The 26,095-nt window shown below is 43.0% G+C and overlaps 1 protein-coding gene across 2 annotated transcripts in view; it reads right to left on the bottom strand.

The window, feature by feature from the left end:
• Positions 1-26,095, bottom strand: part of GRM7 (glutamate metabotropic receptor 7) — a gene marked incomplete at both ends in the record, with an annotated part of 839,503 nt that overhangs the window by 19,789 nt on the left and 793,619 nt on the right. Inside the window, one exon of one of the 2 annotated variants that reach the window (XM_082664305.1) lies at positions 25,609-25,679. The exons of the other annotated variant lie outside the window; for it this stretch is intronic. Within the exon in view, the coding sequence (XP_082520431.1) occupies positions 25,609-25,679 (71 nt within the window). Of the gene's footprint in view, positions 1-25,608; positions 25,680-26,095 lie in introns of those variants that run through there. 2 annotated transcript variants of the gene reach the window in all.

Raw genomic sequence — 26,095 nt, 5'->3', positions numbered from 1 at the left:
CTCCCAGTACCTGTGAACTGACCTCACTGGAAATAGGGTCTTTGTGAGGGAGGACTGAAGAGAGAGAATGGGTGAGAGAGGGAGGGAGAGGTAGAAAAAAGATGGGGGGACAAGGAGGTGGTGGTGTCCTAACAATAGACCCTTATGCTGAGTTCAGCCCAGGGGGTCACCGATGTGGGGCTTCAGCCCAATGTATCTGATAAATGGTAACAAGTCTAAACATTCCATAAGTACTGTTTCATATAATACACACACACACACACACACACACACACACACACACACACACACACACACACACACACACACACACACACACACACACACAGAGTGAGAAAGATGTCTTCCATTGTTTTCATTTTATAAATGTGAAAATCAAGGCCTAGAGAGGATAACTTGCCCCAAGCCACCAGGTAGTAGAAAATGGAACCCGCAGTCCCATCTGTCTGACGCTTCCGTCTCCTGTCCCCGCGTAGTGGGCAGGAAGGCTTGTCTACTTCGGGAGACTGAGGCTCTCCTGCAGAGCCCATTAAGTCAGAGACAGGAGCGCTGGATACTGTGTGGTCTCCTGGGACTTGATCATATGTCAGCAGGACAGAAATGCTCATTTTAAGAAAGTCACTGACTGCCAAAGGCTTGAAACCTTCCCATGCACCTGTTCTGTTAGTTATCATGTGACTCATGTAGTTGCAGAAAGAGCAGGAAGTAGATGGACTGTTCTTGCTGTTTTAACAACATATTAAAAAATCTTAGAATGACTTCCCAGTTTATGCTTTGGTCTTAGTTGCGGCACATGGGATCTTTCATTGTGGTGCACGGGCTTCTCTCTAGCTGTGTCCCGTGGGTTTTCTCTTCTCTAGTGTGGCGCACGGGCTTAGTTACTCCCTGGCATGTGGGATCTTAGTTCCCTGACTAGGGATGGAACCCGCGTCCCTTGCCTTGGAAGGCGGATTCTTTACCACAGAACCACCAGGGAAGTCCCCATACCACACTCTTGACGGCGCCCTTAGAATAGACTGTTACAAGTTCTGCTTCTACCTAAAAGTCTGCCGTCATTCCCTTCCACGCACCCGCTCCCTCTTTACAGTAGCCTTCTTGCCATTCTGGGGCCTGCCAAGCTTGTACCTTCTCCAGGGCCTTTGCACTTGCTATATGCTCACTGTACACTTGCTTCCTTGAATGTCTCCCCAGAGATCTTTGCATGGCTGGTACCTTCTCATCATTCAGCCTCATCTCCAGTGTCACTTCCTCAGGGACATCTTAACTAAAATAGCAGGACTTCCCTGGTGGCACGGTGGTTAAGAATCCACCTGCCAATGCAGGGGACACAGGTTCGAGCCCTGGTCCAGGAAGATCCCACATGCCGTGGAGCAACTAAGCCCGTGTGCCACAACTACTGAGCCTGTGCTCTAGAGCCCGTGAGCCACAACTACTGAAGCCCGCACGCCTGGAGCCCATGCTCTGCAACAAGAGAAGCCACAGCAATGAGAAGCCCGCGCACCGCAACGAAGAGTAGGTCCCGCTTGCCGCAACTAGAGAAAGCCCGCATGCAGCAACGAAGACCCAACGCAGCCAACAACAGAAATATAAATAAATAAATTTATAACTAAAATAGCAACCCCTACCCACACTATCTCTATATGCCGCCCTAATGGTTTTCTGCAAACACATCCTTTATTTGCCTCTCATTTCCACTAAAACAGAAGCCCCGCATCGGTAAGGATTTTTCGTAGATGCCGTTGTGCCCGAAACTTAGGAAACGCTCACCAAAGACGTCTCGTGTGAGTAAATGAAATTGGGCAACCACAACAATAACAAGAACAAAAAATGTGAGAAAGACAGGTACAGGGCAATGGGGATGAATAGGAAGGACATTGCAGTCTTAGATCAGATAAATGCTTGGAAAACATGACAATAAGGAGAGCACTGAAGCCATGATAAAGCTCAGGTTGAAACAAGCAAAGGAGGATTCTTGGCAGAGAGAGCAGTACATTTGAGGGACTAAATATTGTTCCGCGTGAATAGGGTGGATGATGATGTTGGGAGTTGGGAGAGACGAGGGTGAGATCTTGTAAGGGTTTTGCCCCCCAAGCTGATGAGGCTGAACAAACACATCCTACACAATGGACAAGCCTGAGGCAAGGGAAGGACGGAGCCCAGGATCTTCTCATAAGTGTTGCTCATCTAGCAGGACCAACACCCCAGCTGCCCTCCACCCTGTCATTTAGATGCTGTCTGGTCTGGAATATTCAGTTGTGCCCAGGTTTATCCCTTGGGTCTGCGGCTCCGGTTGGCATCCTGAATTACTCCTTGTGCCACCGTCTGGCAAGGACCCAGGAACATGAGTGACAAGGCAAAACAAGGCACCCTGAAATTACCTGTAATGCAAATGACTGGTACTCTCCAGCGATTACTGTGTTTGTGAGTGACAGGGTTGCGCTTTGTGCAAAACCTTTTGCTGCAGCAAAATGGGTCCCGGGAGGTTTTCAAGTTTGAGAGTCTTTTTTTTTTTTTAAATGAAAATAGCTTCAGATCTTCAGCATCTTGCGTTCTTTTGCCCAGATAATGAGGGTGATTCTGGTTGTTTAATGTACTTTATAAGGAGATACACTGAACCTCTTTTAAAAATGTGCACCCAAGTTAGAATGAACGCAGTAGTGTGATTCTTACACTACAGCGCAGTGGGTCAGCATTTAGAATCCAGAGGTCCCTTCCCAGGGTCTGTCTGGATTCTTAGAACAGACACAGGTCACAGAGAAAAAGGGAGCTTGAGTCAGGCAGAAGGGAGCAGCTAATGTGCATCGAAAGGCTGGAATACGGGGAGTGAAAGTCGGACCCAGGATAGTCTGCTGGTCCATCTGCATTGACCTATTTACTGCCGTCTGTTGTGAAGAAAAGGGGTTCAGAAATCATAGGGAGAACCCCACAAACTAAGTTTCTCCACACCAATGCAGGGAGTTTGAGAAACACTGAGCTGCTTACTGAAAGCAGAAATTTTCAAACTTGTTTCGATCCCAACTTGAATGAATCGTACTTGGGAAGCCAAAATATATACCAGAGGATGGAGAAGTTACTCTGGTTGATACAGAGGGGAGGGGCCCACACAGCAGCCTCCACCCCCTTAGTCGCTGGGCTACTTCCTGATGGCTCTGTGCCATTTTGAGAATATGTTTTGCAGCGTTAAAATTAGATGTAGTTTTTAATTATATATTATATATAATATAATTTATAATATATAATTAAATATATAATACATCATATTTATATTTTTATATTGATATATAAATTATGTGTAATTTTTTTTTCCTGAGAAAGAAAGCTTAACCTAATGCACTTCTACCAAGGCACACCTTGCCCCAGGTACCTTCTTGGGTCCATCGCAGGTTGCTCAGTGAGCTGGGGGATGTCGTCCAACCCTAGGACATCAGGTATCATGCAAATGAATGTTTTCCAACCTCCATTACTGAGCTCAAACTCTCCATCCCAACTATGCCTGTCCCTCTCCCAGGCAAATTCCTTTGCTCCTGTGAATGAGTTTTGGGCTAGCCCTTCATACTCTGTCAACTTCCCATTCCTGTATCTGTCAACATAAGTGGACCATGCTATTTCCTTTCCCTCTGTCTTACCCTACAGACCATACGCTTCCACCCTGTCAACTCCTGGTCAGTCTTTGAGACTCAAATCCAGTGTCACCTCTTCCTGGAAGCCCTCTGTTGTTTCCCTGGGCAACATTAGGTCTCTGCTCTGCTCTGCCCCTGTAGCACTTCGTGCTTTCCATACAATCAGACATTCTACTGCCTTGTTGATTTGTAGCCATATTTGCTTACTATCTGTACAATTACTTGTTCACTGCTTTCCACATATCAAGTTTAAATAATTCACTTAAAAAAAAAAAAACCTAGATAACAATATACATAAAAGCATGTTTTTAACATTAAAAAACAAACAAACAAAAAGCTCTGAAACCAGAACTAGATATGTGTTGGGACTGAAGGTTAAAAAAAAAAAATCAATCATTAATCAATCAATCAGAGATTTGGTGAGGCAAGGATAATGACAGAAGAAACTGTAAAATCTTATAATTCTGTGAAATTAACCAAGATAAATGCTTCCTGAGATTCCCAATTTTATAAACACCGCGAACTTCCCTTTTCTGAATTGGGAATTCATTAACAAGCTTGCTTTACAGAGCATGGAAAATAAGGCAGATTGAAACCTTTACAGTGATATGTTCTATTGTGGTGCTAACCAGGACTGAACCCTGCAAAGAACAAAGTTGAGTGGCCAGAGGGTCGAACCAGATGCATACAGTACAGGAACCCCCAGTCAGAGGCCACTTATAATGATTCTATCTTAGAGAGCCTATAAGGAACGGAAAAGATAAAGGGAACTCAGAATTTCTGAGGCAGAGATAGCAAGAGTCAAAGTAGTTCCTGGGAATTCTTTGGAGGAATCTGGCCTAAATTTTGGGAAATTTCTGGTGACCATAATCGTTCCACCATCTGCTGCTATCTTTTAAGTAACATTTTCATCCTTCTTTAAAACTGATGGCTTCAATTAAAAAAAAAAAAAAAAGGTGGAGTATCAGTGAGTATGCCACCTTACCATGGTGTTTGTGATTTTTGCACCATCATTTACACTGACACATCCATGTCAGTCTCCATGGAAACTGCTAGACTTTATTGAGCGGCAGAGTGTCTGCAGTAATGGTGCTAAACAGGAAACCATGCTGTCTCTCTGTTTCCTTGTGGTTTTTCATCAGCTATATGAAGGGAAGATCTTAGAATCTGGCCCATTAACTGTAAGAAATGACTAAACCAAGAAACTCAGAATTTGGAGAAAGATGAAAATGCTGAAATGGAGACTAACTTCCCTTTGGGGCAATTTCAAAAGATGTACTTTTCCCTAGTTGACCACAGGAAGCAGGATTTTGAGGTCAGTAGGAGAAAACAGAGAAATTCTTAGAAGAAGCTTTCTATCTTTAATGATAACAAAACTAGTTCTGGGTGAGGTGGGATCTAACCTTGGTTCAGATAATCTACTTTTATAAGAAAAAGGGCATATTTCTACAAGCCTATCCTCCCATTTCAGTGCAGTATTAACTTGAACTCCATTTCTACTGCTGGTGGCATTAATCATCAGTTTTTGATGTTACTGACATATTATATAGTAAAGAATTTAACCTTTCCCCAAAAAGAGGTCTGACCTTTTGTTCTTGGCTCCTGGGATGTAATCTTTGTTTGCCGGGATGCCTCAGGCGAGCCAGGTAGTAACAATGGGATGTGATTTAGGGTTGGGGCTTTGGGTCATGTGGTATCAGTTGACCTGGAGACTGAGTTCACCCCTCTGGGCAACCAGTCAGTCATCAGTGATGAAGATAAAATGGAGCTGATTAAAACTCTTAACAGTGAGGCTGGAGTGAGCTTCCTTGCTTGGCAATGCTCTGTGTGTATTGTGGTACGTCCATGCATCTTGACTCCATCAGGGAGAGAACAGTGAGAGCTCCATGTTTGGCACTTTTCCTGGACTCTGTCCTATGTGCTTCTTCTCTTACCTGATTTTAATCTGTATCGTTTTCCCGTAATAAACCATAACTTTGAGCATAAGAGCTTTCACTAAGTCTTTCTAGCAAATTATCAATCTGAGGGTGGTTTGGGGAATCTCCAAGCTTTGCATTTGGTGTCAGAACTGGGGCAGTTTTTATTTTTTTTGTGGTACGCGGGCCTCTCACTGCCGTGGCCTCTCCCGTTGCGGAGCACAGGCTCCGGACGCGCAGGCTCAGCGGCACGGCTCACGGGCCCAGCCGCTCCGCGGCATGTGGGATCTTCCCGGACCGGGGCACGAACCCGCGTCCCCTGCACCGGCAGGCCGACTCCCAACCACTGCGCCACCAGGGAAGCCCAGAACTGGGGCAGTTTTGAGGACTGCTCCCTCTAAACATTGTAGCTGACCTAAACTCTTCACACACATATAAAGTATTACATAGAGTCCCGCATAAAATATATAGAGGTAGACATAAAGACATCTTCATAAAGCTCTCGGAACAATTGGCCTTGTTGTTGGAGAAATTGCCCTCCACTTCAGAGCACAGATAAGTGATCACAAGTGAAATCAATTGAATTCGGGTCCTACAGCTCTGTAAATATGTCACCAACCCACTTTGTTTTTCCATAACCGGGGCCAAAGAAGTCAATGAGTGTTTAGGTAAGCACTGCAGTCCAAGTCAGTGGGATGTCTTTCGGGTGGAGAAGGAGAGTTGAAGGCCAGTTCATCATCAAATCTTGTTGCTTTTATCTCAAATATTATCTCCTTTTACTTCTCTCCATCTTCATCACCACCTCTGTAGTCAAAGCTAACATCATCACCTCAGCCAATGGAATATCTCCAAACTGAATTGTAGATGTTTACGTATAGCTACTGCTCCACACACCTGATGGAGTGGTTTATTTTAAAAATATAAATTGCATCATTTGTTCTTTATATTCTCACCTCGTTTGCTTAAAACTCTTCAATGACTCCCCATTGCTTTTAGAACAAAGATAAGGGTTTCTAATTTGTTCTGTACATTTCTGTGTGACTTGACACTTATTTATTTCCTGGGCTTTATGTGGAAGTACACTTGCCCTTGCTCTCTTCCCTCTAGTCACACTGACCTTTGTTCAGTCTTTTGTATTTGCCTTGCTTCTACCGCAGGGCCTTTGCACATGTTCTTCTCTTTGCCTAGGGGCTTTCCCACTGCTTTGTGTTACTGATGGCTACACATCCCTCAAGCAAGTCTTAAGAAAAGATACTGTTGATCTGTGTAGCTAGTACTACTTGATATTCCTAGTTCCCTATATTTCTTGTCCACAGAGGGTTCTCACAGTTGCAGCTTCATGTTTATTAGCTATAATTTGATCACCTGTGTCCCCAGCTAGACTGGGTTATTTGAATTTGGGTGTATTTATGGTTCTGCACTTTTAACAAGTGCTCTAGGTCACTTTGGGGCAGGTTGGCTTCAGACTGAACTTTATTCAGATAATGATTGTGAGGCAGGATGCTTGCAGCTGTCCTTTGGGGATTGAATATTAGTTGGAGACAGTGATGATAGAATAAGCATAGCCCTTCGACATCATGGTTTGCACTTAGGAGGTGCTTTCAGATGTTTTTCCCCTAGTGGATTTGTCCTGAGTCACTCCTTTCAGAAAAATGCCCTTGATTTCTAAGGATGGCATGGGTAGGACAGCTGGCCAAGGTGTTGCCATCTTGGGCTCTAGAAATGCAGAGGTTGTGACATCATAATCCCTTTTGCTGCAGCTAGTTGAGGCCTGGGATAACCAGCAAAGCGTATCAAGCCAAGGACAAGGAACCTTGTCCGGAAGCATGGGGTTCCCTTGAAGTCTTCCTGAGCAGAGAAGGAAATGGTGACTTGTCTCAGGTTCCTATAGGTGAAGGGCACAGTGAATGAGAACCAGTTCCTCCCATTCTCCCAGAAGGCTTGGCCAATGGGTGCTCTCCCACCTGGGTATGAGGTTTATTGTAGCAGGTGCCACTGCCCAAGGTGGATAAGAGCCCCATGGAGCTCCAAGAGGAGTTCACTGATGACGTGTTCAGAGAGCCATGCAGTTGCAGGTGGCAGAACAAGATGGCTGTGTGGGCCTCCTCGCAGGTCCACATCCAGCTGGTGACCCCATGTATTTGCATTCGCACATATATTCTTTCTTCTGTCCATTTGTGACTGACGCACCCTTTTGGAGGCATCCTAGCCTGGTAACTGGTCTCAAAGCACGAGTGCATCAACAAATTAAGACATCATCATCATCTAAAACACTTGAGAGGGAAAAAAGCTTGAACTTAATTCGAGATCAGTTCATGTTATCACAAGATTTTAATATTACTTTTTCTAAATAAAGGAGAAGCTATTGGATTCTTTTAATATAAATTTGACTCATACAATTCTGAATTGCTGTAAAAAAAATGCTTTTAAACTTTTACCATCTACTCATACAAAGATTTCACTTATGTTCTCTATTAAGAATTTGAAGAGGGCTTCCCTGGTGGCGCAGTGGTTGAGGGTCCGCCTGCCGATGCAGGGGACGCGGGTTCGTGCCCCAGTCCGGGAAGATCCCACATGCCGTGGAGCGGCTGGGTCCGTGAGCCATGGCCGGTGAGCCTGCGCATCCGGAGCCTGTGCCCCACAACGGGAGAGGCCACAACAGTGAGAGGCCCACGTACCAGAAAAAAAAAAAAAAAAGAATTTGAAGAGCTCATCGTCAAAAAGTCTTGACTGGAAATTGTTCATAGTCATTTCAGTTGATAGGAACTCTCTTTTCATGGAAGCAAGCTCAAGTTTTCATTTAAAACAATGAAATTTTAGGTTTTGAAGTTTGATACAAATTCAATATTTAATCTCTTCTTTAAAACTTTTGATTATTTGGTAATATAAATAACACGAATTTTTTTTTCAGCAAGCTTTACATAGAGTCCCCCAAATCCTCTCCAGTGTACTGAATATGCCTTACCAATATTAATGTTTTTTACATGTGGCAAGACATGGAAAAGCATTGTTCTAATGCATAGGTGGGATGCGTGAACAATCTATTAATAGTCTTGCTATTTTTTTGTGCTTATCAGTTGGACCCAGCAGGGATGGTGGGGCTTAGATATTGGCTGTGAGGAACAAGGGATATTTATTTTGGCGACAAGAGGATATATAAAGCATCAGTTTGGTTTTCTTAACAACAGCTTTCAAGTTACCGGTGCTGCAAATGAATTTTCTGTATATCCTCAAGACAAGGAGCTTTGTGTAAATTTCGTAAGAAACCACATGACCTTCGCGAATCTCAAAACCTCCCTCAGACTTATTTTGCGCAGGGGTCAAATGTGCATTACAACCTGCATCTCGGGGGCCATGGTCAAGCGTAAACGAGTCGTGTTTGTGAATACTTAGCATAGCGTCTGTACCTAGAAAGCATCTGAAGATGGATAGGATTAGGCCAGATGGTGGTAAGTTTCCTATCATAGAAGTATTCAAGCATATTATACATGATTGTATTTGGGGGGTAACATAATGACCTTTAAATCAGTGACCTTAAGTTTCCTTCCACTGCTGGGACTCCCAGACTGGAGGTACTAGAGCCCTCTCTGGAATTAACACCAGAGCCCAGGTTGTAGGCCATCCAGCAAGAAAGTCTCAGTGTGAGGTCCTTCAGCGGCCCCCATAAGAATGTCTGGGTAAGAAGCACAAGGACCCTCAAACTTCTCAGGGAAGCATTTCCAGTAGCGTGCATCACACTCCCCTTGAGGGCTTGCTAAAGTACAGATGGATGGGCCCCAAGCCCAGAATTTCTGGGTTAGCAGGTCTAGGGTGAAGGCCAAGAATTTCTGCTTTTACTAAGTTCCCTGGTGATGCTAATGTTGCTGGTGGTGGGACCAGAGTAGAGCAGCTCTACATCAGAGCAAGGGTTCTCTGCCCTGGCTGGCATTAGGTTCACTTGGGGAGATATTTGAACTATAGCTGCCTGCACCCCATCCTAATGCAACTACCTAGAATCCGGGGTGGTGGGGTCCCGGCATGGATGTAGGTGAAAAGGTCTCCAGGTGCTTCCGATGGGCAGTCAGTGCTGAGAACCAAAGAGTCAGAACATCTGTGTTTCAGCCTGTGATCATGTGGGCCCCGTTTCCTAGACTTCAATATTGGACTAATACTTGTATTCGTTTTGTTATTACTATCGTTCTCTTCTGAATTTTTTCTTTTTTTTTTGAAATGTCATAGTGACATTTGAAACACAAGAGTGTTTTTGTATTCTGTTCCAACGATGATAAGTCTTCCTCCTGATTATTCAAGAGCTGACTTACCGTTAGCAATTAGATGAAAATCTGCAGCCCGTAATTAAGATCAGTATATATGACAGTGCAAATGGGTCTTGAATATGTTATTATTTATCTTTTTATTACTTTAGGTGCTTTAAACCATTGTACTTGTAAGAATAACCTAAAACACCTCGTAAGTGAAGTTACAACTTGCCTTATTTTTATGTTTTCTGCTGAGAGAGACAGAAATACCTTCAGATAACAATAGGTAGTTGAATTACACCAAGGTTTCACATTCACTATTTAATTTAATTATAGGATGATTCTGTGAGCGTAGCGTAAAATTCTGGTGTGTAGTGGGCTCACAATTTTCATAGGAGTTAGGTTTTACAGGCAGCATGTTCTGGGAAGATTTGGGCATGGTCAGAATTTTCCTCCACGATACCTTCAGTCCACGTAATCTGAAATGAGGTCCAAAGACCAACACCATGGGCATCACACAGGAGCTTGTTAGATACATGCTGAGTTGAAGCATCTCTAGCTGCCACTTAACAAGATCCTGGGGTGATGGCATGGACATTAACATTTGAGAGGCTCTTCAATTATTCATTAACCTCTAAGAACTGGGACTGCAGAAGCAGGAGAGTCCAGAGTGACTTCCTTGGATGCTCTTTGCATTTTTGCTGAGGCTTCACTTTCCCCCTGGAGTGGAGGCCTGGCTATAGGCTGAACAGCAAAAGCAAGAAGAACAATTCTTCCTTCCTTCTCGTCTTCCTCTCCTCTCACCCTTTTCTTCTATAGAATCCATGGTGGTTGAATTAATGGTAGCTGAAAATACGTGCATCACAACTCCTGTAGTATTTCATACATTAGATCTAAAAGTGGATTGTCCAACTACCATGTGTTAGGATGTGAAGGTACAGTGGCAAAGAGGAAGAATACAGCTCTCGTCACCATAAAGCTTAGCCTCTGACACTGTCTAATTGGAGATGATAATGGGCAGACCTGATTTACATGAATAGTACTGTGTTCTGTTCAACTTAGGGTTTGATTTCCAAATCATTCTAGTGGGGAACATCTTGTGTTAGGCATTCCTGTTCACTGACCATCCACTCTTCAGACGAAGAGGGCATGTTCTGAGTGCGGCTCCTACCACTGGTTCAATTACACTCCTCCTCCAACTTTCATTGAGGCCAGAAGGGATGGCACGAAACAGACACAACTACGTGTGTCTTCTGCGTGAGCGCCTAGACCGAGGCCTCCAATGGCCAAGGAGAAGCAACGGCGTTGAGAAGGAAAAGGATCTTTTGGGCGAGGCTGGGCAGCATGCCAGCAAAGGTCCCCTCTGTTGCTCTGCCCAAGCCCCGCACAATTGCACGGTCCCAAGCGCATCTCGGGCTGCTGCTGGTACCCAGTCCACGCCTGAGAGCAAAGTCCCCAGATAGTCTAAACAATTTCATACTCCTGTTCCCTGGAGGAAAGGCGGGGGTTGGAGGGGATGCTTCATTTTCACTGCCCTCTTGGGATTTTATCAATTGCACTTTCTGGTTGCTTGATTTCTGTTCTGTTAACGTCTGTCTTGGAGAAGAAGAAAGTGTTCTCACTTTTGAAGGGAAGGAAGAAGCCAGCTATGAGATGAGGACTGATCCCCTAATCCTATGATCCGAATTTCTTCCTGACGTCTTAAAACTACTTACATGGACGCCAGCTGTTTGCTGCCCTTAAAATGTCACAAGACATTGCTCAGTGTCCCGTCTTCCCAACAATGCTTGGCAGGTGTTTGGGTCTCGATGTCTTTACGTGCCTTTCATCAGTACAGGAACTGAAGTTCTTGGTAACTGTTCTTCCCATCGGGTGGCTGCTGTGTGATAATCTATACCGTTTACTCAGAAATTGCAACTTGCCTCTGAATAAAAGGAACAAAGCACATATTACAGGATATTTATGACTAAATCTATTGACTATTTATGAAGAATCAAAAAATTAGGATTCTTCATCACAGACAAACTGGAAAGCTTGAAAAAGCTCCACCTGTTTAAAATTTCAAATCGTTAGTCCAGTGCCTGAGCTAGATTTCGCCATTCTATTTGAGAATCTGTTTTTAAATAAAAGTTGTTGCAGAGACAGCGTTCTCTAATACATATTTTTCCCAGTACAGTGCAAGCCGAGGGTCTGAGGTTATTTTCAGGAGAACTGATATCAAGAGGCTTGGATCCTACAATTACAGCCTGTCGTCGAGACCAAAGTGAGATGGGTTGTGGGGGGCAGGTTTCTGCCTTGAGTTGTGAGAGGTTCACAAAGTGACCGGGATGTGCTCTCACAGAACGCAGATGTTTCCTTATCTGAACACAAGAAGCATCTCCAAGAGATTGCAAGGCTGGTTTCATCTCTCACAGTCCTGAGTGCTTCCCTGATATGCTGGCTTGGAAGGGATACCCCTTACTGGATGTCAGCCATACATCTCACCACATCCTGGGACCTTAGCTCGGGCCACCTCACGCAATCTTGAAAGAACCTGTTTAATGAAGTTATTCAGATCCCCGTGCTGTCAGATGAGGCAGCTGGGATGGGAAGCTGTTTGTCTCAAAGTTACGCCCTGGCTGATTCCAAAGCCCTTGGCTCTGACCCTAGGCTGGCTTTGTGTCAGAGATGCATTGTTGGCTTTCTCTGAGATCAGATACTTTTTCTTCAATCAAGTTATTCTTCCCAAAAGAATTCCATCTTTGAAACTCTGAAGTTCGTTGGAGGCTTGCAGCTGCACTAGGTTCCCAATGGTCACGGCAGCCTTGAAAGAGTGCTAAGAAAATGTCTTTCTAATTCTTCCCAATGACACAAGGAAAGAACTCACTAGAGGCCAGAACAGGTAACAGAAGTGCTTGAGGAATGGATGGAATTATATAATTAGGTGGGTGGTTATTTACCACCTGAGGCAGGGTTCTGAATTAGATCAAAACCACCTTTTGTTTTACAAAACTCGTATGTTTATTGTAGAATATTTAGAAGGTGCATAGGTCTTTTTGCCGCTCTGAACACATACCCCCTTGGCTTGAAATTGTGTCCATATAGAGACCTGGGGAGAGAATAGTTCCATTTTCTCCCATGGTGGCCAAGTGTCCAGTAAATATTTCTGCAGAAATGCCCCATCTGAAGTTGACAGAACCATAACTGTGTTCACACTTACACAGTGACATGGGGTCTGACATTGGAGCTTCTTAAGAAAACTGGGTAGTTAGTTGTTTTCCCATATCCAGAAGCTCTCTTACCTAAAATGAAACTTTGAGTTCTCAGCTTTCAGGTCAGAGATTGGATGCATTCCAGGGACCAGTGGGTGAAATGGCTTCCTGAACTTTTCCTCTGTTCTTGTAGATTATCCTTTGCTATCTTTAGCTTTAGGAGTTTTGAACATATATTTTATAAAGTCTGCGAACACATCCTGTTCCAGAACTGAGAACTCAGAAGTCTGTGTTGTCTCTCCCAGGACCTCCTGCCCTGCTGCTTCTGCAAGTTATCTTTTCTGCTGCTCGTCAGTTATTAAACCCCAGCTGGCCCCTTTCTTTCTACAGGATGTGTTGTCATAGCTTTCAGGATAGAACGGGAGAATATTCACACTTGAGTTCTAATATATTTTTCTGCCGCTCTCCAGCTTCACACGTTATGTGCTTGTCCACTGATTCTTAACCGGGGCAGCTGTGCCCCCCAGAGAACATCTGGCAATGTGAAGAGATGGCTCTGATCATCCCATATCTGCAGGATGGAGGTACCACAGGCATCTAGTGGGCAGAGGCCAGGGATGCTGCTAACTAAACCTTCTACATACAATGCCCCGGACAGCCCCCTGCCACAGAGAACTGTCCAGTTCCCAAATGTTACCGTTGCCATGGCGGAGAAGCCCTGTAGTCTAGCTAAACTGGAAAATGGACCTTCCTTAAACACACCACGTACCTATCACTGGAAAGCACTGAATTGGTCAGAAGCATGGCCTCCGGGCCCCGATGGCTGAGCTTCTAGCCAAAGTTCTCTACTTACTAGCTGTGTGACTTTGGGGAAATTACTTAAAATCTCTGTGCCTTCCTTTATCTGTACAATGGACCTAATGATGCATATCTGATGAGGGTAATACGGTTAAATGAGCTAATACACGTTAAGTATTTGGAATAGTGGTGGGTGCACGGAAAATACTCAAGATCTGCTACCCGGCGCCGCTCATAATGTTGCCACCATTTCACGCACTTCGTCATTTTCCTTTCCCATCCCTTTGTCTGCAGCCCCCTCTCCCACGTTGCCTCATTCTTTAAGCCACAGTGAGAATGTCCACTTGTCACTCAATGAGAGCAAAGGGCTACTTTGAGCCCTCTTCACATACTCGTATTGTGCATCCGTGTATCAGGTCTGGTAAGGTCAGTTATTCTCCCTTGTCCTGTGGACGATAAACTCCTGGAGGAGCGGCAGCTTGCTCTATCTCAGCTTTATACGCCCAGACCCTGGCAGCAGTAAGCAGTCCATAAAGCACGTGGGGTGGTTTTGATCAGGCTGCATTAGAAACAAGACTCGTTGATGAAAAAACAGTAAACTTCTCCCTTTCTTTTCAGACTTGATTTAATCTCTTTAATCAGCTGCACAAGGTCGTTTGATTAAAAATAAGATGCCTGGATTTAAACTGGACTTATGCAGTGTCTTTACAACCCACGCGGTAACTGTGCCAGAAGGCACGAGCTAAAAATGTGTAAGGCAGAATCCTGTCCCATCACACACCGTGCACGCATCTCCCGTGGCATCAGCCCCCTGGCCTTGGGGAGATAAACAGCGTAAGTTGTTATCTGGTGTTAATAATTCACTCCTTCTTCTGCAGCCATCCATCTTTATTCTCCATCCTGGCTGAGCTGTTTACCTTTCCGTAGATAAGGTGACCCAGTGGCTACTCAGTGCTGGTGATTATGTATAGGACACACAAAAATTTTTTTTTTCCAGATTGCACTATAATCTGAATCTTCTCTAATGAGGGAGTTTTTTTTCCCTCTCTCTCTCTCTCTCCCCTTGGCTTAAAGATGCACTTGTCAGTCCTAAGATATTGCATCTCTTTAATGAAGGGGTGCTGGGGTATAACGGGGTCAGAATGACTTCTAAAGCTATTTCCATCATTAACACCTTGGCCGATTTTCGTCATCCCCTGAGCCGTAGTTTGTACATCCGTAGATGAGGATGATGCTACCTGCCTCATCGTGATGCCCTGAAGACGAAATGAGATGCTGTATGTGTGAGCACATGATAAAACCAAACTACGAAATGTTGAGATGTTATATAAGGGCGAGCTGCTTGTAACTGTTAGTTGTTGGTGTAATTTTTAAAAATCATGTGGATTTTTAAAAATCTTCTTCTGCATTTCTGGAACATAGACTCATTGATACTCCTCTGTTGACAATATTTAGTAATCAATATGATCAGTGTTTTTGTTTTAGTTAGAAAATTCAAAAATAGGAAGAGAGAGTTTTTACTTTCCCTCTGCCTATGCAGCCCTTCTGCAGTTTCAGTTCTGGAATGAGAATTGGAGATGCTGGGGGAGGTTTCTCTGGAGATATAACGTGTTCAACCAGTTTGATAGAGCTGGTCTGGGCTTAAGTATATTACACTGGTTCTCGTTCCCAACTTCACCTACTAGGTTTTTTTTGTTTTTTTGTTTTGTTTTGTTTTTTGCGGCACGCGGGCCTCTCACTGCTGCGGCCTCTCCCGTTGCGGAGCACAGGCTCCGGACGCGCAGGCTCAGCGGCCATGGCTCACGGGCCCAGCCGCTTCGCAGCATGTGGGATCTTCCTGGACCGGGGCACGAACCCGTGTCCCCTACATCGGCAGGCGGACTCTCAGCCACTGCGCCACCAGGGAAGCCCCCCCCCCCCCCCCGCTAGTTTTACAGTAAAAGTTCTCCCAAAATATAAATCGATAGCAGAGACTCCTTTAGATGATGTATAACATCACTAACTGTTCGTGATCCAGATAGAACTTTCGCTTGCTGGAAGTGATAGACACCTTTTGCTTTGAGCCTGTATTTTTCCCTCACTCTCAAACATTCACCAAGCACCTGCCCGGCAGTCATATCAGGGACTAACCAGGCCTATAGGACAAATAAGATATGTCAATTTAACTCTAAGGAAAAGGACTGAATTTTCCAGCCGACGCTAGAATTCCGCAGTTGACCATTCACAGATGAGAAGTACCAGAAACATGCTCCTTGAGATGGAGCAAAGGCCCGCATTCACATCTTCGAATATTTAACTTGGTTTTTCTGTTGCTGAGCAACATTGGTATGACAAGCAAGCATGCACATCGCTTCCCCTTGGGTGGCGATTAAGAAAATCATCCTCTCTACTAGCTACACAGTAGACATGTGATGACTACAAAGTTGCCACCGGGCGTGCTTTTCAAGAATTGTGTGCAACTGTGTGATTTAGAATCAATACAGAACAATCTAAATAGTATATGAAAGGAATGGAGAACCGCCCCAACTGAGAGAGGACCATTTCTGGAAAACAGCTTTTTTTGTTTGTTGCTAACAATACTGATTGCACACTCCACAGTGTAGACTACTCTTGACTAGATGCTACCAAAGAAATGGACCCCACCGCTCCCAGAGAGAGCCTGGAGACTGTTTTCACAATCAGTGGAGATTGCTGAGAACAAACCATATCTCTCCTCTAAAGGAAGTTCTTACTCTCCTTTTTGTTTTCCCTAGGCTCAGCTGTCCAGTAGAACTTTCTGTGATAATTTCAGTGTTCTGTATCTTTGCTGTCCAGTAGGGTGGGTACTGGGTTATGTGCACCCACTGAGCATTTGGAATGTGGCCAGTGCAACTGAAGAACAAAATTTTAATTTTATTTAATTCGAATTAATTTAAATGTAAACAGCCACATGTGGCTACTGTATGAACTGAGCAGCTATGGATCAGTTGGTGATACTCATAATAAGAATATCAGCTAATGACCGACCATTATATTATGAACCAAGCATTGTGTTAAACATATGGACTAATTTAATCCTAATAACAACCCTACGAGGTAGTTACTAATATTGTACCCATTTTGAAGATGAGAAGACTGATGCACAGAGAGTAAGCAGTGTGCTCACATCACAATGTAGAACAAGGCAAAGTAGGAGTTAGCATTTAGGCTGACTCTTCATAAGATCACGGTGAATTTTTAAGAGCAATGGTAACTGAAACAATGGTTATTCTGACACTTTTCCCTTCCTGATTGGGCAAGAAGGCTTGAGAAGCATCAACAAAAGTTTGAAAATAATCTCTCTGAGGACTTCCCGGCTAAACAAAATCAGAGTTGCCCTGCTGAGCAGCTTGAAATGATTGCCTAAGGATGTATCAACTCACTTTGCCCACAGAGGCTGTGACCTGTGACCCACTAAGTGCAGGAAAGAAAACTATTAACCCAGCTTCTTATCTGGTGTTGTCATGGAGATTCAGCCTTAACGGAAGATGGTGCTGTGTTTTCCACTCCAATAACAGAGCTTCAGTCAATTAGCTTCATCTTTATTTAGTTCGCAGTACCAGCCTGGAAGAGTCTCTTGAGAGAACACCTTGAAATAGCTTCTTACTGTTCTAGCAGACAGCTAGAGATGACTTCCTGGGTGCATGGTAGATGCTGCTGGTCTGATAAACCTGAATAATTTTTTTTTTAATGAGTCTTTTTAATATTCTGGAAGACCCTCTGCTGTGTAGGTAATCACCATCGCATATCACCATTACACCAACGCCATATTGCATGTGTTGATTATCAGAAAGGATTAAAAAAGAAAAGTTCCCAAACCTGGATGTGCATCAGAATCCCTGAGGAAGAGTTTTAAATACAGGTGACATTTCGATGAGCACCAGGTTAGGGAAGAAAAGATTTAAATTAGATAGAAGTATAAACTAAAATGCATTTCAGATTTCATATTGACAAATTTTCTGCCATAACTAGGCTATTTAAATTGGTCCTTGGTATTTTCTTAAATATCTGGGACTAACTGGTAGTAATAACAATGTAAACATCGCCACAATGGCGACTGTGTTGTTTATTTATGCCCAAAGTCAGGAAATAGGTGCTGTGCTATGAAATGAAGCTATACGTGTATTTGAATGTCATTTCCCAGGTAGCTCCTCTGATAGTGCAGTGAAATTTTGGCTTTAAGGCAACTTTGCTCCAAAAGTGATCAATACTAAATAGCTTGACAAGAGAGGAGATGGATTGATATTTCAATCTGAAAATCCGGCAGGTTTTTCCAGACAAAAATCAGGGGCACATGGATTACTTGACATTCTCGAACTTTATTGCATGGGGTACAGAAAGAGAATGGATACAAGAGATCACATGGAAGATCAGATTGGATTCTCCGAGTTCTTTCCTAGAGGAAAGACAGACAGAAAAATCCAGTTAATTTTAGGTGACAGAATAACGCTAATGGCTTACATTTGAACAGCTACTGTGCCAACTCTGTTCCTGGTGCTTTACTTCTATTTAGTCCTTATCACTGTCATTTGAAGTTATATGTTACAGATGAGGAAACTGAGGCACAGAGATGATCTTTTCCAAAGAGTCAGTATTTTGCCTGCTTGGCATGAATAGTAGCCCCCTCTATGCTGCTTCCCTTTTGTCATTTCTTTTGCTTTATACGGGAGTTAGGTAGGCGCCCCATTAATACTGCTGTCTCTGCTGCTTGATCCAAAAGACACTGAGAATCCAGCCCCGAGGGAGAAGCTGGCTTCCTCAGTAATAGATCATGGTGCTCCGCAGTAGGGATCTCTCCCCCACTTGATGGCATTGATGTTTCCCCAGATAAAACCCCTCGATAGGTCCTAATAGGTCAAGATCTCAAGCCTCCTTTACTGTCCTTTCTCCTTATTTTGGAATATTGAGAGGACATTGTATAGTATGTGATAAGGACCACCTGGGCTAACATCATCCTAGACATTGGACAAAGTCTCTTCCGTTCATTAAGTTAATCGGCGGGCGGGATAGCAGAGCTTCCTCGGGATGCTCAAAAGGATGCAGGAGATACTTGCCTTTGGCCAGTCGCCTGACTGTATGCCAGTACAGATGCTCAGCTGTGGTTGGACTTTTCACCTGAGTGGAAACAACAGCTCAAGTCTCAGTCTGGACTGTGGCAAATCATGGGAAATTAAAATGCAAATGAAATTTGCAAACATGACAAAAAACGAGGGAAAGAGGAATTAAGTTCCTAGAATGAAAATCTAGCGTTTTTCATGCTAACCCCAGGAGGCCAGCTTAATCAGATATTCAGCTAACATAGACGATAATGACCCTGGCATCCAGCTTCTGTGTAGAGCTTTGCAGTGGCAAAAGCCGAGAGAGAAGGAGCGGGTGATAAAGCTGGGGTGGGAAATGGCTTTGCACCTTTGTGTGCCAAGAAAGTGGCATTTTTTTCATGCTAGCAGACCCTTTCCAGAGTTTAATTTCCTTTGCTTAGGTTCCCATGCCCAACTCGATCACCTTATACAGAGGTAGAATCTGCTTAGAGTCATCAAAATATGATGACTTGTGGTTTTTCGTTCTGAACAGGCTGCACTCTGCCCAAGTATGTTATTCAGTGGATTTCAATGCATTCTCAAGAGTTAAACATTTCTAGCTCTAGAAAGCCATGTTCTCTGAGGTGGGAACAATAGTCTTTAATTTTTTCAGACCACCAAAAGAATCCAGTAGTAGGTAAAATGACATCAAATAGCCTTATCATTCACAGTACCATTAAGAAAAAAAGAGAGAGAGAGAGAGAGAGAGAGCGCACATCTTATTCCAAAATAGCCCTGAAAACAGATTATGATATCTGCCCCGAAGGGCCTCTCTCATCTTCAGGAAGTTGAAGACCTCTGCAATCAACTGATGAGAACAGTAAATGCTCATTAGATAGATTATGTAGACAGAAATATTTTGTCCTACTGCATGCAATTTTAGAAAAGTGTGTTAGAAAGGACTCTGGCCAGGAAACCCAAGTTCAGGCATCCACCCATTGGTGTGTGGGTCACTGGGAAGTTGCTTCACTGTTCTGAGCCTCAGTTTCCTTATCTGTTTAGTGGGGACAGTAAGACCTGTCTCAGTGGGTGGCTGAGCACTTTGTAAGTCTTTAGCAATAGGCGTAATACGGTACAATTATAACCATCATCATAATTGATATTATTGTTGTTATTAATGTTAAATTGCTGTGAAGCACCATGCTAGGTCCTTTGAAGACTGAGATGAATGACCTTGGCCCTTTGGGTCAGTGCTGTGTTTGATATAAGCTTGAGAAATACCAAACTTCAAAATATCAGTTCAGATCTGAGAGATCTTGTTAGTTGATTTTGTTGTGATGTCCCAGCCTTGAAAGGAAAAACCAAGTGTGTTTCACAAGCAAAGATTGAGGGACTCTACTCCCATCAGCTGTTATTCTGTCGCTCAGGACACACCCAGCATTATTATGTGTACTTAAAAAGCACTTCAGCTTGCCAGTCGGCCTGGAGTACACCTGTCCAAGTTAATCACAGGGAGTGGTTCATATATCAGGAGGTATGAGCCTAGCTGTCCTAGAGCAGCCTTGCAGAGTGAATGATAGCCTTCTCTGTCAATTTCACCAAGCCCAAGACTATTAGTGACGCATCAGAGACCACAGTGACCCATCTCAAAAACAGAGCTTGTTGTACTTAGAGAAGAGGTTCCTGACTTCACAGGCAAACTAGATGTCCTTCCTTCCAACTCTGATGGTTCATAGTAGGTAAAAAAAAAAAAAGTAACCATGAAAGAAGAGGAAAAAGGAAAGCCAATTACGATAAAACACAGAGATGATCAGGGACTAACAGTGCTACCGTATCTATGCACAGCCCTTTATAAAAGAAGGCTTTCACGTACATGACACCATGCAATGTCCACGGTATCTCATCAAGGAAAGGTTCCTCCTGTTTTACACGAGAGGAAACTGAAGGTTAGATAGGACTTGACTTATTCAAGATCACAGAAGTCCATGAGGTGATAAAGCTTATGCTCTCCAGGGTATCAGAGCCAGGGTTAGGACCTTGGTCCAGTTTTTCTTATTCTTGGCCGGAGGGAAAAAACAGCATGCACACGGTCAGAAACGATACTTGGACCACAACTTACAGAATGTGAGATGGCTGACTGCTGCCATGTCGTCTAAGTGTTTGGGTCAGCTCAGCAAGAACAGGCATGGAGTCATTTTCTCAACCCTTTTTGAGCAAGCTGGGGTCTCCAGAGGTTACTCTGAAAGAAGGCAGAGATATAAGAGGAATTCAAAACTAATCTTAAACTTGAAAAGAAAAAAATAATGAGAATATTCATGTGGATTATAAAGAGAAATAATGATTACCTTTGATTCCTAGAGAAAGCTAATTTAAAATGCAGCCGAGCTCCACTGTACAGCCAAAAAGAAAAGAAAAGAAAAGTCTGCGGAGCTGAGACATGGCTTTAGTAGCAGAAACCGGTCACCATCTCTTGAGTCCTGAGAAGATGCTCATTCACAGTAGTTGGGAGGAAGAGAGATTGTAGAGATTAACTGACCTGGTTTAGGACACATGCTGTTTTCTTTTCAAATGCAAATGAAACTGGGGGCCAAAAACACAACATCTGTCCTTAATGCCAGTGTCTGAGAAAACGCACTTAATCAATGTAATGGTTTTTTCTGATTATTATGTTTCTGTTTTTACCAAATTAGAAGTGCTTAGGATTCATTTCCAAAGGTAACTGAAAACTGGTCTCTGCAGTCCATGAAAGGAAATAAATAGGCAAAAAACTTTGCTGGTTTCATCCATGGGGTTAGCTCCTCAAAAGAGATGTTATTTACACAAGTGCAGATGTAGCGCTGACCATCCGTTTTAAGAGTTATCCATAAAAGATGGTTTAGAAAACTGTGACATCAGGATCAAACATTGCCTCTTTTGTGACTTTAGAGATTTTATCTGGAAGACTGCACTTCCGCTTGCTGAGGCTGTAGACTTGATACTTTCTTATTATTAATAAATAATTACTCAGTAGATATTTACTGTTACCTGTGACGTCCTAGGTGAGGCTAGGAGCCTCTGGTACGTGAAGTATTACACTCCATTCATGCCACGGACATTTTCTGAGACCCATTTGCAGGCCCTGCGCTCACGGCACAGAGATAAAGGCAACTTGGTCCCTCCGTACACAGGCTCGTGTCATCCCCCGAAACCATCTGCCTCCAAATACAATTCTCCAGCCTCACAGAACTGCTTTCCAGTCCCGGGACAGACCACATTCGTCCGAATACAAAAGCTTCCTTGCGCTTACTTGTTTCCTGCCTCCGGTCTTTTCTTTACCACTGCCTGGAGTCCTTCATCTTTTCAGAGCAGCTCAAACAAAACCCCCTGGGCGATGCTCTCCACATGGAACTCACTGCTACTACCTCTCCTAAGAGCCCCTGTCCCTCTGAATTAAAATTGCTTACCTGTGAGTCCTCCATTAGATCTGGGGTCCCCTGAGGGTACTGTCCACTTCTGTCCCCCTACTCCTAGGCAGTTCAGGGCTGACCCAGGGGAGCGGTGCTTGACAAACGTTTCTTTGATGGACCCCACTTAAAATACTCTTGTGTTTCATAGATCCTGGCCAGATGGTGCAGTGCCAGGCTTAAATGTAAAAGCTGACATAGTTTTCAGGACTCTGGAGAATGATGTGTTTGTTCCTTTGATGCTAAGAACCAGTAGACATCCCAGCCATGTGAACTTTCATCCCATTCTTTAAGTCGAACCAAAGTTGCAGAACAGAGAGGGCAAATATTAATTGGGTTTTGAGGATGCTGAGGTCCAACCGTGATGAGAGACATGTTGGTGCTTCACAGAGCTCTCAGGCAGAAAGACATATGCCTGCAAGATTTATAGCTGCATTTATTTCTGAGGTGATTCTCCGTCAAGGTCAGGGAACATATATTCTTTGCTAAGCTGTACTTACAGAGTGTTTTAAAATGGAATTTAAACTGAGGGAGTCTCCAGTTAACTCAGGGTTATTGCCTTGAACGTCGAGGAAGAGGGGGAGTCGCAACACATTACCAAAACTTAGATTGCATAGTTCCGAAAAGATTAAACATGTGCGATAACCCTGTTATAGAAATTATAAGAAACAAGAGATGATTATTTTTTTTTGACAACACCATGTAATATGTTAGTGAAATGTCCATAATATCGTAACGAATCTACTTGCTTAGAACAATATACGTGGACAAAATAAGACTGCGGACTGCCCATGTTTGCAAGGCTGAATTCAACTCGGAGTTCTCCAATCTGAAAAACCATCCTGTGGTCTGAAAATTTACCTCCTAACGTAACCTGTTTCCTGATCTGGTGATGATGCCAGACTAGTTGAGGTTTCTGTGTGTGGTGAATTTTTGTTCGTTTGTTTTTTGCTTAATTGCAGTTTAAAATAAATATCATTAGATTGATAACACTGCAGGATTTCAAAATTTAGAACTATTCAGACAAAAGATGCAGGCAGTGCTGAGTCAGTTAATGTCTGACGTCCTGTGTCTGTCAAAGGAGAGGGCATTATATGGAATGCGTTTTCGAACCAGGTCAAATTCTGTTCTGTCTGAATTTGAACCTGCTTCCTCTAAACACCCCAAATCAGATGTTTGATTTGCTCACTCTTGTCTGCCATTGTTGGGGCATGGTGGCCTTTTTTTTTACTAGCACAGCAGTACAAAAATTCACTCTGGAATTTATAGATTTTTCTTTACTGTTTCATGGCCCTGAAAACAACCACACAGAAATGGATTTGAATGAACAACATGAAATGTCTTCTGTCACTGTTCGCCCAAGCTTTCCAGTCTCACTGTAACCTGAACATGGTGATACACTCCCCTCTTTGAATACCTGTGACTTCGACAAACTTCCGGTCCCAGTTATTTTTAAGTAGCTATATAAGATGTTTATCATTAATTTATGAAGCCACTTTTAAATTGACAGAAAAGGAGAGCACCGAATCAAACTCTTTGAAACAAGACAATCCTAGCAAAAAGTTTATTTCTAAGCAGCACATCCTAAAAGTACTTTTTAACCGGAAGGTTGACTTAAAACATTTTCATCTTGCACTCTTTAAACCAAAAGGCACCAGCTGAGAATGGAGCTAGGGAGAATTTTTTAATGGACTGAGATTAAATCTATCATTTTTACCCAAGGAAACTTCCTTCTCATTTATTCTCAGGCAGTTTCATGTAAAAGGACTATTAAAGTGATGAGCTGCAGTGTTTTGACAAGCACTTGTCCTGCAAAAACTTGAAATCTCACTGGAATACAGTTATATATTCACTGGGACAAAAGAATGCCCTATTTAAAAACTAGGACAGATCGCGTTGATATGGAAAAAGGAAATAGCTATGTGAACAATACATCTGAAATTAAAGACTGAGTTGCTGGCATCCATGTAAAATCAACGGGAAATGTAATTACTCTTTGGAAGTACTCCTGTCCTGTCTTACAGTTCTTAAATGGATTAAAAAGAAAAAAAAAGAGATATTATTTGTACTCAGAATACCATTATAAAAACAAAGATGGAAAGAAACATAGAAATGATCTGGTAAAAAGTTCCATGTTAGGAAAGAGGAAGACTAGCCCACATTATGAAGCGATATTTCTCCCCTCCCATGATAGGACCTCTCTGCTATCTTTCATGGAATCTCTCTAGAGAGAAGTCTCGCTATTGATTTTATAAGTATGGTAGGAGGTTTAGAGGAAAACAAAAGGGGGCCTTTTCTTCAAAGCCACCCCATGATTTTAATAACTCTACTCCATGTTTTCTACTGTTTGTTTTCCCACAGTTTGAAATGCACTGACTCCAGCTGGACAAGGACGTTTGCCAAAGCAAGTGTTATTTTTCACTATACTGTCATATCACTTAGGCTGAAACAAGGAGGTGCTACTGTTACTACTACTGCTGCTATTATTATTTCATAGCATATATCCTTTAGTTGAGAGCTCAAAGTGATATATAAGCATCAATGGTGAGTCAGTAGCAACTCTTATGGCAGCCCGCTCCCATTCCCCCGTTCCCACGTCACACGAGTCACCATTTCTTCTAAGGTGTTAGTTTGAATACCCTTGATATTTATTGGTAATTCTTGGGTTTGACTAATGTTGAAATTTATCTTTAGACTCTTCAGGTCTTTCACTGAACCTTTCCCCGCTTTCTCAAATCAGTGAAGTTGGTCCACTGTTTCTCTAAGGCAGAATTATGGGTCCCAAATCATCTTCAACACGATATCAAGCCCAGCCAGCAAACCTTTAGTATTTCTTTGCCACAAAGAAGGAACCATGACCATTTTGGGTTTAAGATGGTAGGGTCATTCATTGCTTTTTGAATGAATATATTTCTGGGGATGTATTTAATTTAAAAATAAACCAGAACAAACATATTTACTAAGCTTATGAAACACCCTCCTTCTCTCCCTTCAAGCTTTCCACATTGCCTTCTCAAATCATAGTCTGAACACATGCATTTAAAAATAATCTCTCACCATTGAGAGTTTTAAAGTAGGCTGACCAGCACCACTTTTGCCATCATTGGCTACTTGTTCAGGAAAGACAAATGTGCACGTGCCCAGTCCAGTCACATGTTCTCCAGAGAATAAACCAGGCCCGTGACCCACAACAGCCCTTTACACTATGCTCAGCAAATATCTTCAAAAACGCGTTTCTTCATATACATGGACTTCTAGTAATCATGCACAGTTTTCATGGAAACATTTCTAATTCTCAGTGGAGACAAGAACACACAAATAAATAAAAAGTAGATTGTTTCTTACCTTTTGGAAAGCAGGCAAAAGCTATACTGTTGGTGGGATAGTGTACCAAGTAACAGACTTTTGTACACTCTTTCTTACTGGTGGTATACAGTCTACAGGAAAAGTAAATATATAGGTATGTATAAAATAAAAGTGCACACAACATTCCTTTTTATTCTTTTTTCTTTCCTTTTGGAGAAGAGGCTGCGATAGAGACCATAGACATTATGCCCACTCTTTCACTGGGTTCAGTAGCCTTTGGAAGACCAGTTGACCACAATTCAGGTACCTCTGAACATGGGAGTACGGGTGCCTCTTGGTTTAAGGCAGTTGGGTTTTACTTGTTTGAACTGGAGCAGGTGAGGGAACCAGCCCCCAAAAAATGTATCTATCTGCTCAGTGCATTTTTTTCTTCCTGTTGCCATCCTATTTTTTCTCAGCCTAGTCCATTCATGCTGACCTGCATGATGAGTCCAGAAAGATGAAACAAGTAACATAATAATGTAGAGAATGTCAGGGATCCAAACAA

Source organism: Grampus griseus, assembly GCF_964374135.1.
Source record: "Grampus griseus genome assembly, chromosome: 10".
In the NCBI taxonomy this organism is placed as follows: Eukaryota; Metazoa; Chordata; class Mammalia; order Artiodactyla; family Delphinidae; genus Grampus; species Grampus griseus.
This window is presented reverse-complemented; position numbering and strand designations above follow the sequence as displayed.